This window comes from Cynocephalus volans, chromosome 2, assembly GCF_027409185.1.
Source record: "Cynocephalus volans isolate mCynVol1 chromosome 2, mCynVol1.pri, whole genome shotgun sequence".
Taxonomy (NCBI): Eukaryota; Metazoa; Chordata; class Mammalia; order Dermoptera; family Cynocephalidae; genus Cynocephalus; species Cynocephalus volans.
This window is the reverse complement of record NC_084461.1, coordinates 167,900,395-167,918,049: the sequence shown is the minus strand read 5'-3', so window position 1 is coordinate 167,918,049 and position 17,655 is coordinate 167,900,395. Positions and strand designations below refer to the sequence as shown.

At 45.4% G+C, this 17,655-nt stretch overlaps 1 protein-coding gene across 1 annotated transcript in view; it reads left to right on the top strand.

Moving 5' to 3' along the window:
• Window positions 1-3,460, top strand: part of SCARA3 (scavenger receptor class A member 3) — a 35,361-nt gene extending 31,901 nt beyond the window's left edge. The window contains exon 6 of the mRNA XM_063086804.1: window positions 1,688-3,460. Within this exon, the coding sequence (XP_062942874.1) occupies window positions 1,688-2,139 (452 nt within the window). The 3' untranslated portion in view covers window positions 2,140-3,460. The remainder of the gene's footprint in view (window positions 1-1,687) is intronic.
• Window positions 3,461-17,655: the final 14,195 nt, after the last annotated feature.

Here is a 17,655-nt window from a genome sequence, read left to right as displayed (position 1 = left end):
AGAGTTAGGGTAAAGACAGATGCTGAGGCTTTGCCAGCTTCTGGCAGGTCCTGCCAGGCTGGGGGAGGCGGCTCCTGTGGCTGGGTTCTGGCTGCCATGCTGGGAGACTTACTGGGAACCAGAGGGCAGGTCCTGCATCCCAGCTTTTCTGAGACCAGGCCTCTGCCGTCCCCGCCCCAGGCCATCCAATGACCCAAACCCCAGCCCTGGCGGCTGGCACGCCACATGAGCCATGGCAGGGCCACACCCCTGTGCCAGGAAGTGGGCATGGCAGGCGGTGGCAGGGGACAGACTAGAAGGTTTTTATTGCCCTGGTGGGTCTGACTCTGTCTGGGCTCTGGTTTCCAGTTTAGGTCATAATAGAACACGGTATTCACTGACGCTCTGTTCCACTGAGAAGCACTCAGGGAAGGAGACGGGCAGGGGACCAGCAGAGGGTGGGGTGCACGGGGCAGCAGGTCACATAAGCTAGGAGGAAGGGCCGTGGAGCTGCAGAGCTGGATCATGGCAGCTCAGAGGGCTCCCAGCTCCCGGCGTGCGAATCCCCTCCCCTGAGAGGACCACCTGGGTTCTGCCTCCTGCTCAGGAAGCCGTCACCTCTCTGGGCTTTAGTTGACTCCTCTGTGAAATGAGGGAATTGGACCAGGTCCCACCTAGCTCAAAAACTCTAGGATGCCATTGCAGAGGGGGTGATGTAACAGCAGGGGTCTCAGGGAGACCTGGAGCTAGGCATTAGACCTCCTTTTCCAGGACAGCCCCGGGGTTCACTGATCACTGCCCAGGCCACCAGGGAAAGCCAGGTGCATGCTGTGCCTTGACCCACAATGGCTAACACTGTCATTCTCCACGACCACTGTCCTCGTAAGGCCAGATGATTCTCTTTCCTTTGTGCTCCTGAGGCACTCTAAGATGTCAGGGAAGAGTGACGGGCACTTTCTGCTTTGTGTCCTCAGGGCTGGTACAGCTCTGAGGGGTGGAGACTCCCAGACCTACCCAGCCAGAAGGACGTCATCAGACCCCTGGCATGGGTGCAAGACAGGGCTCCTCAAGAAAGGGCCATGACTTCATCTCACCCCGCCCCCACCCCAGGCCCTCATCCAGAGCCAGGTCCCCAGCAGAGTCCACAGCTGCATGGGGAATCAGCCCCTCAAGCACACACTGAGCTTTCATGATCCTGTGCCTCTGTGCCTGGGCTGCATGGGACATGTGCCCTGCCTGTCGTCAGGGTGCTGCACCATGCAGCAAAGCCCACCAGACAGGCACCTGGCATTTGCTTTAAGTGTGCTGTGACTTCTCTTCTGGGTGTCAACTAAAAGATTCAGAAAGGTGTAGCCTCAAGAGCACAGAGAAGAGGCTGGGGCTCAGGGTGGGCTTCCTGGAGGAAGTGCTCTTCTGCGGGCTGTGGCTATGCCTCCACAGTGGGATGGGCCCCTCCTCACACCTCCCTTCCCTGGCTTTCTCCTCTGCATCACCTGACTCCACCCGTCCCCAGACACCTGAGAGTCATGGGGTGGGGAGGGGTGAGTCCACATCAGAGGCCGTGGCAGATGTAGAAGGCCAGCCTGAGAGCAGAAGGTGGCAGATCTGGGCCTGGCTCCTGTCTGACCCTTGGCTGTGGCTGTGCCCACTCTCTGTTTGCGGGCGAGCCCTCATGGACTGACCTCTCCCCTCTTCTCTCCAATTCTAGGTGCCCCTGGCCCTCCAGGACCAAGAGGACTCAAAGGAGATGTGGGTGTGAAAGGGCCTGTTGGCAGTAGAGGACTGAAAGGAGACCCCGGTGGCTTGGGCCCCCCGGGACCCCAGGGTCCTCAGGGGCAGCCTGGGGAGGTGGGACCTGTGGGAGAAAAGGGACCAGTTGGCCCTCGAGGTTTCCCAGGCCTCAAAGGCTCAAAGGGAAGCATTGGAACTGGAGGGTCGAGGGGAGATCTAGGCCCCAAAGGTGATGTGGGGCCTCCAGGGCCACAGGGACCTCCAGGATCTCCAGGGCCCACAGGGCCTCAGGGAAAACCAGGAATTGCAGGGAAGACAGGGTCGCCAGGCCAGCGGGGGCCCGTGGGGCCTAAGGGTGAACCAGGGATCCAGGGTCCCCCTGGCCTGCCCGGGTCCCCAGGCCCACCAGGAAGCCAGAGCCCCTTCTGAGGAGGGTCCTCTGTCTGGACACTGCCACACTGAATGCCAGAAGGGGGCTCAGAGCAGCTGGAACCCCTCTAGAAAGTCTCACCTACAGACAATTTTGGTTCTTTGATTCCAATAGGGGATGTCCAGGCCTGACCCTACAGCTGTGGGCTCCCCAAAAGTGACTTCTAGGAAAGCAGCCCCCACACACGCACACGCACATTTCCCTGCTGGCCAGAGGGGCCAACTGGGTTTCCCTGGCTGGGCAGGAGAGTACAGAAGACCCCTCTCCTGTACTGAGCCCTCCAGGGAAGTGGCTACCTCGGGAAGAAGGTCTGTGAGTGGCGACCCACACCAGCCTTTTTAGCACCTTCACGCCCATCCTGGCCAGCAGTTTCCTGGGACTCCCCATGGGTGAGGACCATGGGAAACCTTTGCCGGGCATTAGAGCCAAAACTCCAGAGACAAGGTGGGTTTGGCAACTGCAAGACCCTCCCCGTAATCACGGGAATGGAGTCCTCGGGGGCTGCCCTGCCTCACACAGGACGGTGAGACTCCACCAGGGCCGGCATCCTTGAACCCCACGCACGCTGCCCTGGACGAGTTCAACATTTTTTTTTCACATGTCCAGAAAATCCTCACTTCGTACTTGCCTCTGCCTGTCAGGAGTGTCCCGGGAGGAATGTGAGCAGGAGTTTCGTCTGCATGGGAGACTCTCCAGGCCTTGGAACATTCTGCCTAAGCGCACCCAGGAAAGCCAAAGAAGCTGGAGGTGGCAGGCAGAGGTGGCGTGAAAGGTCTCCCTGCAAAGCTGCCTCCCTTGCCACACCCGAGCCTGACCCACCCATTCCAGGAGGTCTTCCCTGCAGTGGCCAGGGAGGACCTAGGAACAGGGTGGCTCTCCCCCTGCCCACAGCCGCACACTGATCTCATCCTACCACGACCCAGGATGGCCCCAGCCCTCTCTGCACAAGTGGCAAGCTGGACCAGGAGTGGAAGGGGCTCACTTTGATGTCTCCCCTCACCCCCTGCCAACTTCCCACACACCCTGGCAGAAAGAGGCACTGGGAAGTGTCTCCGGCAGAGTGATGGTTTCCCACTGGCTAACCTCGCTGTAAAGCTGCCCTGCCTGTTCAAACCGAGTCACAGCACCCCTGGGTGGGGACACGGAGCTGTCTCCTCCCAACACGGACTCAGAGACCAGCCCGTCCCCCATTCAAAGCCTTCCTGCCACCTTCCTTACGTCATAGACGTGCAACTGGTTTGCACCACCCACCTGCCCTGCTGCCATGTAATTCCCCTCTCCACATGTAACACCATGCGACATAGTATCACTGACGCAGTAAAGAGCTGTTTACAGGAGGGAGGTGTCTTCTAGTCCTTTCTGTTGGACCCGGGGGCATGATGCCTTCAGAGCTCTGCTCCACAGTGGCCTTTGAAGGGGAACCAGTGGCAAGGGTCCCCTAGATATTCAGTCCTGCTGTGGAGTCGGGGTCTGAACCCCCGGCCCCTCATTCCAGAACTCTGCCAGGAGTTCGCAGTGGTCCTGTGGGGCCAGAGACCAAGAACATCTGAGGGAATTGCCCCTGGAGAGCAAGAACCGAGGGGGACACAGTAAGCTCTACACATCTGCAGCGTGGCCCTATAGCTCTTGGACTAAAATGAGTTTGGAAGAGAGGACAGGCCTAGACACCAGAGCGATGCTTCCTGCTTCCCTCTTTTCATCTCTAAGACAGGGAGATAGAGCAGAAAAGGAGAAAGAGGCCAGGCCAGACCTGTCCCAAGGCGCCTGGCCAAGAGGGGTCTGCAGGAAATGGGGCACAGCCGGGTCCCCTGTGGATCAGCCAGGGCCTGTGCCCAGAAGACCTTTAAGGCATGGTAACCTCATTCACTAGTAAAACACAGCCTAGTGCAAGCCGTGGGCCCTGGTTTGCTTTTTTTTAGAGGAGGGGTAAGCAGGGCTGGAAGAACAGGGTGGGGCCTGGGGCCACCGCATGGACCTTGCCCCTTCCCCTGTGGCATGTGGCATGAGAACCTGCCTCCCGCCAGCACCTGAGGCATGTGGCGAGTTAGGTGCTCTGGGGAGTGGAAGGGGAGGTTCACGTCTCCCAGGGGAGAGGAGCACCCAGCAAATGCCAGCTCTCCACCTAGAGCCGGGCACGGAGCAGTCCAGGGTGGGGAGGGAAGAGCCCTGCAGGCAATTGCAGCAGGTGAGGCCGGGCGGGTTTGGGAAGGTGACATCTAAGTGGTGGCAAAAGCACAGGCCTCGAAGGAGGCAGGCAGGACACACCAGTGGTGTCGGTTTCCAGTCCAGGTCCCCATGAAAACCTTCAGCAAACTCCAACTACTTGTTGTCTGGGGGGCATGCCCTGTAGGGGCACTTTTGGGGCAGGCCAGCACGAGTCAAAATCCAGAAAAATTAGATCTGGGATCCGGTCCGAGGCAGTTTGGGCCAGAAAGGGAGATGAAGCCACAAGATCAAAAACTGAGTAAATGACATACGAAAAACTCATGAGTCCCACACAGTTGCCACAAACTAGTCCCTGGTCACGTGGCTTGCGAGGATCAGCTTGATCTAAAGGCACGGGGTGGCGGCGGACACCACCGAGCCCACCCATGCTGTCCCCTCAAGCTCCATCACGGAGATAAGGGAGGGGCATTGGTGACAAGGATACAGCAGGTGAAATCAGGGCTACAGAAACTGAAGGCCAGCGGAGTGCCACGGTCTCAGGTGAGGGTAGCTGTGAGCGTCTGAATCTTCTCTCCTCACTCTGCAGAATGCACTGGTCTCTTACCTCTGTCTCTCAGGGGTGGGGTCTCTCCTCTCTGCTCCCCTTTGTCACCTTCACCTTGCCCAGCATCTTCTGTCTCCACGAGGCCCGCCAGAACAGGGTGACTACAACGACTAACTCCCACTTCCTAGGAAAGCCATTCGATCACTGAGCCCTTGGGTCAGGGTCTACTCTGCTCCTGTGAGCGGTGACCGCAGAGGGAGGGGGGTGGGGAAGGGCATGGAATTAAGTTAGAGACATGGGAGCAAGAGCACGGGCAAAGCTGGCACAAAATCCGTGTGGGCACTAGAGCGACAGGAGAACCACCACAGTGACAGTAACAGCAGTCACCGTGGGGAGCTCCTCCACACCTGAGTTCCATTCTGAGCACTTTACACAGCAGCTCATTTAACCCTCACCGCAATTCACAATGTAGTCTGTCATCTTCCCTGCTATACAGATGGGGAAACTGAGGTTTGGAGAGATGAGTTAACTTCCCAAAGTTGCAGAAAGAATGAGTTTTTAGCCATATCTGTGTTGCACCTCAGCCTTGGGCAAGTCACTTAATCTCTCTGTGCTTGTCCACTTCCCTGCAAAACAGGGTTAGAATTGTACCTACCCCAGGAAGTGAGAGGACACTCTCGGCTGACTGCCTGGTGTCTCCGCCTGCTCCGGCCACCATAACAAAACACCAAAGACTGCAGGGTTTAAACAACAGAAATTTATTTTCAGTCTAGAAGCTGGGACATGTACTATCAAGCTGCCGGCTCTTCCTGGCCTGCAGATGGCCACCTATTCCCTGTGTCCTCACATGGCAGAGAGAAAAAGTTGTCTTCCTCCTTTTATAAGGCCCCCTTATGACTTCATTTAACCTTAATTACCTCCTGACGACCCCATCTCTAGACTCAGTCACACTGGGGATTAAGGCTTCAACATAAGGATCTTGCAGGGACACAGTTCAGTTCATAGCACGCAGCAATGGTCAGCCCTCCATAAACACCAGCCGCATCATTACGTTCCTTGTGACGTGGATCGGAGCATCCTGAACCATGGTAGGCACTCGCCACGCTCTTCTGCACGTGTAGCCAGCACACGAGCCCCTGTACACTCCTGTCCCCACATAACTCCCTGCACTGTGACAGCTGAAACAGAGCTGGTGAATCATCACGCTCAGCCCCTCTGCTTTTCAAGAGGCTGACGGGTTTGTTGCACGTCTGAAACCAGAACACAGGTCTGTGGGCTCCTGGGCAATGCAGTTTCCCGGCTCTCCAGCTGGGCGGCCACTCCAGTCCTCAGGCCCCTTTCCTGTTGGTTAGGACCATTAGGTGATTCCCGCTGCCCTTTCCCCAGGAGGTGACCCCCCTCCATCCTTCTCTCTGGCCCATCATCAGATAGTGCCTAGTACTAACGTGGCCCTTCAGACTATCCAGACAGTTGTAGGTGCTCCTGAATATTCAAAGAGCTGACCCCAGGGTTTAGGGGGTTGGGCAGTCAGAGCCACAAAGCTCATAGCAAACACTATGAATCCATATATCTATGAATCTTGTGAAATGAATTCGACCCCCATCAAGGCAGGTGATTGGGCAGGCTCCGTGATGGAGGTCTCTCAGTGGACATGGAGCCGGGGCAGGTCATATTGTGCCAGCTGGGCCCTTCATCTTTGTGGGACCTTTGGCCCAGCACTGGCTCTCTCTGACCTTCTGTTTCTTCATCAGAAAACAGAGGGAGTGGACCGGTCTTGACTCCATCAGGCCTGGCATGCTGCATTCCTGTCCTGTAGTTCTAACCAAGCGCTCTTTCTTTTGCCTTCTTTGTTTGCTTTCCTGGAACCTGCTCAGGCCAAGGCAGTAAAGTCTGAACCCAGATTGAGAGGTGACAGCTGGTAGAATTTCAGCCACTGGATTAGAAGCACAGCCTTCACCTTTGGGATTAGAAGCCTGGCCTTCATCTTTGCAAAGCCCTGAAGTTGCTTCTGGGCCTCCTTCTAAGAAGAACAAGGGGGATTCCTGGAAGCCACAGTCTTGGGCCACGTCCTTTGAGTGCCTCTAAAATCCCCAGGTCTGCTCACTTATTTTCCCCCTGCGACCTCATTGCCTCTCCAGCCAGAGCAGGACAAGGGTCTGGGCAGAATCTCTCACCCTTCCTCCAGCTCCTCTTCCCTGGCCAGGGCTGAACTAGCAACTTCTGCTGTGCTAGCCCTAGATACACCTGTCAAAACAGAGCCTCTGGAGAGGAGAGCAGAGAGCTGAAAAACATGGTCTGACCGCACCGAACTTTCCAGCAGGGTTGGGTCAGGTTGGGCTGGGCTGGGCGGGCTGGCAAGTGACTGATGTTCCCAAAAGCCTCGATCCACCCGCGTGCTGAGCAGCCTTCGGGGGCCTGTCTGACCCGCAGAACCACTGGTCATCTGTTTCCTTGCCTTCACCTGCCTGGCCTTTTGTTTTCTTTTGAACACTTCCAAGTGCAAGGCTCTGCACTTGATGTCGTACAAAGGCTGGTGTGGTGCTTCTCGGTGAGGACCGCCGGCCATGGTACAAGCACATCAGAGCCCACGATGATGTGGAATGTGGGCCTCCACCCCAGAGCCTCTGATTCAGAACCACAGAGATGGGTTGGGGAGGGAGGAATGGGGGCAGGAATGTGCACTTTGCCCAAGTCCCCCAGGTAATTCTGAGGTCCTATATAAAATTTGAGAACCATAGAATGCAGGAGATAAAGAAAGGAAAATATCAGCTTTTGATTTATGCATTTATCTCATTTAATCCTTACAAGCAAAGTGCATTTGCATTTTATAGGTCAGAAAACAAGACTCAGAAAAGCGAAGTAATTCGCCCACATCCATAGAGATGTTAAGTGGGTTTGAACCCGTGATTTACAGAAGCTGCTCTACTGAGCTACCTCTTGCAGAATGGTGGGGTTGGAAACTGGAAAAGGCCCGTGTTTGCATCTGAGAAAGCTGAGAACCACAGAAACGAACTTGCTCAAGGCCCTAGAGCAAGCTCGTGACAAAGCCATGACAAGTCCTCAAACGAAGGGCTGTCAGGTTCTCCTGTTCCAGCTGCCTCGACGCTAAACACCAAAAGCAAGAGCAGTGCAGTCATTAGAAACAGAAGTGCGCTTCCTGATGTGAGCTGGAGCTTCTCGAGGAGAGCTATGCCACTACCCTCTCTGTGGCCTTTTCCTTAAGCCCAAGGTCTCCAAAGTGCGTGCCCAGCCAAATCCTCGGGGGGGTGGGGGGGGGGTGGAGGGGGGGTGGGCGGGTGAGAAACAAACCACCAGATTAAGAACTTCTTATTTATGTATTCTAGGTCACACTTTGTTTTCACATGATCAGATCTGACCTAAAGTCAGCCAAAAAGTTTGGGATGACCAAGAATATGATTTGAAAATGAATTTCTATTTCCTATCCTCAATGATAAACATCATCCTAAGTACATATGATGCATTGGGACATTAGCCAATAATAGTACATAAATATAATTTGTAAATATATAAATTTATATCTATTAGGAGGATGATCCAAAAATAATTTTTTTATGGGTGGGGGGTAGTAAGTGTGATGATAATATTTGAACACCACTGCCTGAAGCCAACCCTGTTTTTTCTGACATTCTCCCTTGTAATAAAGCAGAGCTCCCCCATAGTGACAGGAAGAAAGAGAATCTCCACATGATGATTTTACCCAGATTTATAATCTGAGGGTTCCTTCTCCTGAACTCTCAGATCCTGTAAATGCCCCCAGAGGAGCCTGCCACATGCTGTCCTGGGTGCAGGAGAGGTGATCTCCAGATTTACCTTAGGTTCCTGCCTGGGGCCACCTTCCAAACTACAACACAGGGAAGTGGAGCACTAACAGAGAGCAGTGGTCACAAGCATGGAAGAAATAGAGGTCGGAGTTTGGGGCTGCCAAGGCAGCTGGAATTGGGCACTGAAGGGCAGTAGGCAGGAGGGAGCTGTAGAGAGGAGCTCAGAAATCTGCACAGACTTCCCCTTGAGTAGTTGGCTTGAATGTGCAGGAAAAGAACCTGGGGGGATCTGTGAGCTGGCTGGGGATGCTGAGGACGGCACAGTGGTGGGAGAATTTGGAGATGTGACCACCTAGGCCTTGCTAAACACACCAAGCATTCAGCCAATACACCAGAAAAGTCATCACTTGAAGGTAAATCCACTATAGCTCTGGAGTAAGAGCTACTCTAGACATACAGTAACAAAGCCTAAAAACAACATCCCTCTCTCAGTAATTGATATAATAAGTAAACAGAAAAGCAGTAAGGATACAGAAGACTTGAACATTACTATCAACCAATTTGATTAATGATGTAAAAAAACCACAACCAATAACAGGTGAATATTTACTCATTTCAAAAGCACATAGAACATTTACCAAAATAGGGCATCTTGTGGGCCGTAAAACAACAAAACAAGTCTCAGTAAATGTAAACTAATTCAAATTACACCAAGTATGTTCCCTGACCTTAGGGAATTAAGTCAGAAATGAACGCAGAAAGATGTCTGCTAAGTCCCCAAATAGCTGGAAATGAAACAACACATTTCTGACTGCTGAAGAGTCAAAGAAAAAAGTCACAAGGGAAATTAGAAAATATTTTGAGCTTCATGAAAATGAAAACATAACACACACAAAAAATTGCATGATACAGCTAAACCAGTATATGGAAGGAAAATTATAACATTAAACATTTATAGTAGGAAAAAAGAAAGTTCTTAAATCGATGACCTAAATTTCAACCTTAAAAAATTAGAAACAGAAGAACAAATTAAGCCCAAAATAAACCCCCAAAAAAGATACAATAGAGATAAGAAATAAAAGAAAATGGAAAAATATAGAGAAAAATTCATGAAACCAAAAACTGGTTCATTGAGAAGGTTAATAAGTGGATAAGCCTCTAGTCAGACTAATCAGAAACAGAAGAGTGAAGATACAAATTACCAATATCAAGAACATCAATGCAGATCCTACAGACGTGAAAAGGATAATAAGAGAATATTACTAACAACTGTGTACCAATAAAGTCAACACCTTAGATAAAATGGACAAATTTCTTGAAGAATGCAAACTACCAAAGCTCACTCAAGAAAAAATAGATAACATGAATAGCTCTATAACTAATACTACAATTATTAAAGAAATGGAATTGTAATTAAACACCTTCCCACAAAACAAAACAAAAATCTCCACACAAAAATGGGTTCACTGATAAATTCTGCTAAACATTTAAGAAAGAAATAATACAAATTCTAAACAAACTCTTACAGAAAATAGAAGAGGAGGGAACACTTCCCAACTCACTCTGAGTCCAGCATTACCCTGATAACGCAACCTGACACATATTACAAGAAAAGAAAGCCACTATAAGAAAACTACAGACCTATATCCTTCATATACATAAAAGCAAATTTTCTTACCAAAATTCTAGCAAATTGAATTCAACAGAAGGATAATTTCAGGATAAAACTTGTGGTTGTTTTAACACTCAAAAATCAATGTAATTTATCACATTAATAGAAAATAAACCAATATGCTCATATGGATAGATGCAGAAAAAGCACTTGAAAAAATTCAAAATATGTGTTTGTGTGTGTGTCTCTGTGTGTATAAACTCACAGCAAAATAGAAATGAAATGAATCCTTCTCAGTTTGATAAAGAGCATCCTAAAAAAGCCTACAGTTAACATACTCAGTGGTGAAAAACTTAATACTTTCCCCTAAGTTCAGAAAAGAGGCAAAGATATATGCTTTTACCATTTTTAGTTAACCATGTATTGGAGATCCTAGCCAATGCAATAAAGCAAGTAAATAAAAAAAGAAGTTATTCAAATTGGAAAGGAAGAAAGAAGTAAAACTGTTTTATATGAAGACAGCCTGATTATATATGTAAAAAATCCTAAAAATTTAAACACCAAAAAACTACTAGTAGTAAGGAGTGAGTAAGCAAGGCTGCAGAACACATCAATGTACAAATATCAATTGTATTTCCACATACTAGCAAGGTGCCATCGGAAATTGAAATTAAAAAATAGTAACACAATAGTATCAAAAATATGAAATACATAGTAATACATTTGACAAAAGATGTATAAGACCTCAAATTTAGAAAACTGAAAATCACAAGATATTACTGTAAGAAATTAGGGAGGATCTAAGTAAATGTAGATGTATATCATGTTTATGAATCAGAAGACTAAGTATTGTTCTGATATGAATTTTCTCCATATCAATATATAGATTCAATGTAATTCTTTTTTTTTTTTTTTTTTTTTTTTTTTTAAAGATGACCGGTAAGGGGATCTTAACCCTTGACTTGGTGTGGTCAGCACCACGCTCACCCAGTGAGCGAACCGGCCATCCGTATATGGGATCCGAACCCGGGGCCTTGGTGTTATTAGCACCGCACTCTCCCGAGTGAGCCACGGGCCGGCCCTAGATTCAATGTAATTCTAATAAAAATTCCTGCAGGATTTTTTTGTAAAAAGTGAAAAGTCAATTCTAATTTTTTTTTTGGAAATGCAAAGGACCTAGAAGAGCCAAATAAATTTTTAAAAGAATAAATTTGGAAAACCAACACTACCACTGTCTTACAGACAGTAAAGGATAATAATGGAAATATTGTAAACAAGGTTATACTCACCAAATTTAATAACCTAAATGAGATGGGCAAATCCCCTGAAAGTCAAAAATTTCAGAAACTAATATAAAATAATAGAAAATCTCCACAGCCCTATGAATAATTTAAAAATTGAATTCATAGGTTAAAACTTTTCCTTAAAGAAAACTCCAGGCCCAGATGGTTTTATTAGGGATTTATTTCAAACATTTAAGAAATAAATAATATCAGTCTTACACAAACTCTTTCAAAAGAGAAGTAGGAAAACAGTAAAGTCCAAGAAGATAAAATCATAGATGAATAATCCTCATGCATATAAATGCCAAAATACTTAACAAATTGAATTAGCAGTCATAGCAAATCAAATCTAGCCATAAATAAGGAAGATAATGCATCATGGCTAAGGGGGTTTACCACAGGAATGCTAGGTTTAACATTTTGAAAATCAATCAACATAGTTCATCACACATACAGAATTAAGGAGAAAAATTATTCGATAATCTCAATAGCTACAGGAATAGCAATTGTTCAAATCCAACAACAATTTATAATTAAAACTCTCAGCAGAACAGGAATCAAAGGAAACTTTAAACTTTGATTAAACTCTCTTAAGAAAATTCTTTAGTTAATATCACACTTAAAGGTAAAAGACCAAATGCATTAATCATAAAATAAAAAATCAATAAACTGGATTTCATCAAAATTAAAATCTACTCATTAAGAGATCCATTTATGTAAATAAGGCATGTTACACATTGGAAGGAAACTTGACAAATAATTTATAAATAGAATATATAAATATCTCTTGCAATGCAGTAATAAGATGTAAAGTTATCAGAATCAAAACGGAGTTGCTTGTGCTCAAAGAAAGAAAGAAAAAAAAAAAAAGAAACCCTGACAAACAGAGCTGAGAAAGGCCACGAAGGGAGAGTTCTTATGCCTGAATGTCACATAAAAAGTATCACAAAGGACTCTGCAAAACCACAATCTTACACAAAGACCATCACAACTTTACACAAAAAATACTTCTGCAAGGAATATGCCCAGCAACCATCTGTCCAACCTCAGACTGGCGTCACCTTATTATTGACACTTGCAGTCAAGGATAATTATCCCCAAACAATTATGTAATCCTCCATCACTTTTCCTTTAAAACCCTTTAACTTACTTGACCTCCCTGAATATGCACGTAGTTTACTACGAGTGCTGCCATTGCAATGCTCGATACCCAGTTAAACTTTACTTTACATATTTGGCCTCAGTTTCTCTTTTAGGTCCACAAAGATAACCCACAAAAGCGGGTGAAACACTTATATACTTCACAAAAGAATATTAGCATGTGAAGGATGGCTAACCTCATTAATAATCAGGGAAATGGGCCGAGCCCGTGGTGCACTTGGGAGAGTGCGGCGCTGGGAGCGTGGTAACGCTCGCGCCGCGGGTTCGGCTCCTATATGGGAATGGCCGGTGCACTCACTGGCTGAGTGCCGATCACGAAAAAGACAAAATAATAATAATAATAATAATAATCAGGGAAATGAAAATTAAAACCCTTGCACCCATATTAGAATAGTTAAAATAGAAGACCTATCATACCAAGTATTGGCAAGGATCTGGGGCAACTGAAACTCTCATTCACTGTTGGTGCAAACGTAAAATTACACAACCACTTTGGAAAACATTTGGGTAGCTTCTTAAAAAAGTTAAACAGACACCTCCCATATGGTCCAACCATTCCACTCTTAGGAACTCCAAGAGAAATAAATGCATACATCAAAAAACACTTGTACAAGATTATTCATAGAAGATTTATTCAGAACAGCCAAAAACTAAAAATAAGCCAAATGTCCATCATCAGGCAAGTGCATAAACAAATTGTGATACCAATGGAATAACAAATGCAGAAATAATGTTAAAATGCAAAAATATGGATGAAGCTCAAAAAAATTATGCTGACCAAAAGAAGCCACACAAAAAAGAGTACATAGTGCATGATTCCATTTATGTGAAGTTCTAGGACAGGCCAAACCAAAGGGTGGTAGAAATAAGATTAATGGTTACCAGAAGTGGGGTGTAATTTGACTGTAAACAAGCATTTTTTTTTTTTTTTTGACCAGTGAGGGGATCAGAACCCTTGGCTTGGTGTTGCCCGCACCACGCTCAGCCAGTGAGTGCACCGGCCATCCCTACATAGAATCCAAACCTGAAGCCTCGGCGCTACCAGCACCGCACTCTCCTGAGTGAGCCACGAGGCCGGCCCAAAACAAGCATTTTCTGAGGTGATAGAAATGTTCTGTCATCGGACAAAATTACAATAATTCTGTGCAAAGATCTTAATTGGCTTTATTTATGATTCTAGAAACAGGCAACACTTCATTACACAAAATAGAGTAAGTGTTCCAAATAGCTGAGTAGGAGAGGTTGATTTTGTAGACAAAGGAGGGCTGAAGAAAGCAGAAAGAAGGAACGACAGATTGATCATTTCAAAGTTCCTTTCCCTGTAATGCAGGGACAGGGAGACAGAACAATAGAAAAATAACTGATTGGTTATTGGTTAACTTCAGTTACCTTTTTTTTTTTTTTTTATGGTAAGCATTAAAGCAGAGTGTACGCCACTATTATGCTATAACTGGCCTATTTGGGAATTTGGTTATTATCTTTCTTTTAATTTCTCTGAAGGTCAGATAACAACTTAGTTTTGGTTTGGTGATGTGGAACTTTAGTGTAAGTGACTTCATTGTGGTTTTTAGTCTGGTCTGTTGTGTAAGAGCTTAGTCCAAAACAATGACATCCTGTAATTGTTATGTAACAGCCCTGTATCTTGATTATAGGTGACGGTTATACAGGCGTATCCATGTGTCCAGACTCATCAAATTATACATTAAAATTATGTAATTTATTGTGTGTAAATTATACATTGATTTTAAAAAACAACTAGGATACCATATCTTATTCATAGCATAATTAAAATTAAAATGACCTAAAATGTCAAATGTTAGGGAGGATTTTCCTGGGAGGAGTGTAAAACGGTAGAAGCTCTTTGGAAAATCATTTGGCTTCTTATAAAGCTAGACATACACCTGCCAAATGACTCAGCATTTCCACTCCAAAGTATTTGCCCAAGAGAAATAAAAGCATATTGTACAAAAAGATTTGTACAAAAACATTCATAGCAGCTTTACTCATAATTGCCAAAAACTGGAAAATGGCTAAATACATTGTGGTGTTTTCATGCCGTGAACGCTATAAAGGGGGAGGGGGAGGAGCAAGGGGACGGAGGGGGAAGGGAAGAGGACGAAAAAGAAGAAAAAAAGGAAGAAGATGAAATCCACAATAAAACACAAGCACAGCATGGAGAAAATTCAAAAAGAAGCTAGACACGAAAGAGTGCGCACAGCACGCTTCTGTTTATATCAAAGTTTAGAACAGGCAAATCTGCTCTGTGCTGCTAACAATCAGAACAGTCTCTGCCTCGGGTTATGCAGGAGCAGAGCAAGGACTGACTGGGAAAGCATAAGACCTGTTTCTGCTGTCACGGAAATGGTCTCTATATTGATCGGTTTGATTTACACAGGTATATGCATTCAGAGAACTCACCAAACTACACACATGATCTGTGCATTTCACGGAACGTAAATTAAAATCCAATTTTTAAAAAAAGTCATAAAAAAATACAAATTTACTTTCAAAAGTGAAAAAAAGTCAAAAAAGAAATTATAATAGAAATTAGTTTAAATAAATATTTAAAAATTTCAAACTACTTTATAACGAAAAGACTATATCTCAAAAGTTGGAAAATGTGGCTGAGGCAGTACTTGAAGAGACTTAAACATTTACATTAGAAACAGAAGAAAGGCTAAAATTAATGAACTAACTGTTCACCTTAAGAAGTGTGAAGACGTGCACCAGAATACACATAAAGAAAGTAGAAAAAAGGAAATAATAAAGCATGGAAATTAATGAATTGGAAAAAAGAGTTTAGAATATAGAAGCTCAACAAAGCCAAAAGTTGGTTCTTTTAAAAGACTAAGAAAATTGATAAACCCTAGGGAATGTTAATCAAGAAAAATGAAAGATGGAATAAATAGAAAATATTAGCAATGGGAAAGGTGACATTAAGAGGAAATACTATGAAAATTTGATGCCAATAATTTTGAAAACTTAGAACAAAAAAATTCACAGGAAAATATAACTCATTAAAACTGATTCCAGAAGTAGAAAACCTGAACAGTCTGAAACCATTAAAGAAATTGAATCAGTGGTTTATAACATTCCCAGAAGGAAAACACCAGGCCCACGCAGAAAGACTTCCAGGCAAATTCTACCAAAACACTCAAGACAAAATTCCAATCCAACACAAACTCTTCCTGAGAACAGGAAGAACAGGGAGCATTTCTCAACTTATTCTATGAGGACAGAAAACCGTGTTATCAAAATCAGAAAAGAAAATAGATACACAAATGTAGAAAGAGCATTAAGTAAACATCCACTCACAATTAAAAAAAAATCTTATTAAACTAGAAATGAAAGGGAACTCTCAGACGTAATATATAATATCTACCCAAAAAGCCCACAACAAACATCTTTCATTAAGGTGAAAAACTGAAAGTACTCCTTTTAAGAGAACCAGACATTACATGTCTCTGGTTATTTATGGAGCAATAGAAATCGCACAGCATCACCTGTAAAGTTGACTTGCCAAAAAGAAAAATCTAGCCTAAACGTAATCGAGCCTCTAGATCAATCTGCCAATTTACAGGCAACTTCTCCAAAGAGAGAAACATGTTAAACAGACCCTCACAATACTGAGGTGTTGGCCAATCAAAGAGAGAAAATGACCCAGTTTCTCCAACAAATAAATGGGATGGGGAAAAGAAAAACAAAAAGCAGTAGAGAGAATGTTATAGATTAAAAGACATTTAAGACATTTAAAATGAATCTTCAAATAAAAGTTTATTGAAAAGAGAGAGCGTCTTAAGACACATCAACTAAATGCAATGTGTGGACTGCGTTTGGATCTTAATTCAAACAGATCAGAGCATTTTTTTTTTTTTTTTTTTTTTTTTTTTGTCTTTTTCGGGACCGGTACTCAGCCAGTAAGTGCACCGGCCATTCCTATATAGGATCCGAACCCGCGGCGGGAGCGTCGCTGGGCTCCCAGCGCCGCACTCTCCTGAGTGCGCCACGGGCTCGGCCCTATAAGAGCATTTTTAAGAAAGAAAATCATAGAAATATGAGCATAGATTTGTTATTAGCGCATATTAAGCAATTATTAAGTGGGGCTATGTATTGTAATCGTTTTTTTAAAGCCTCTATATGTTAGAGATACATACCTGAAATATTCAGGGGTAAAAAGATGTGATGTCTGGGATTTGCTTTAAAATATTCCATGGGGTAAGATAAGTAAAACAAGATTGGAAAAATATTACTAATTGTAAAACTGGGTGATGGGTACGTGGAGGTGCATTATCTAGTCTAATTACCTCTGTGCACATTTCAATCTTCCATAATAAAAACTATTAAGACAAGAAACAGTAGGGATGACAATGATAACAACAACCAATGTTATTTCAAAACGAGGCGAAGAGGGCATGAGGCTTCTCTCCTGCTCACCGTCATGGAGCCCCCCCCAACCCCCCAAGGGTGGGTGTCTCCAGCCCACCTCCCTGCTTAGGCATGTGCTTTCTCTTTCTCCCAAAATTCCCTTCCTGTTTACCACTCCAGGCTTAAATCCTGCCCATCCTGCAAACCCAGCTCAAATGCTACCTATAGCAGACAGCTGTTATTAGTGCACCTCTTCTTCAGGTGGCAGCACCCCTATTTTCCTTCGGATAAACACCTTTAATCACTTCATGTGGTTCCAGTGGGACTGACCTCACCACCCCCCAGAGGTGAGCAAGCAACTTGGGTCTCACTGATGATAACACCATGTTGCCTGCAGGAATGGGCATGTTCCACAGGCTGGACCAGTTAGCCAGAGAGTCAGCCCCCAGACTTTTGCTGGAAATATTAGAAAAGAGGCCCTTTCTTTTCACTGGGTTGCTTATTCAGAAGACTGAAAGCCTGGAGTTGTTGTGGCCATTTACCTAAATATGAGAGAAGACCCTTCTTGCTAAGAAAGAAGCCACCATAAGAAAGCAGAGACA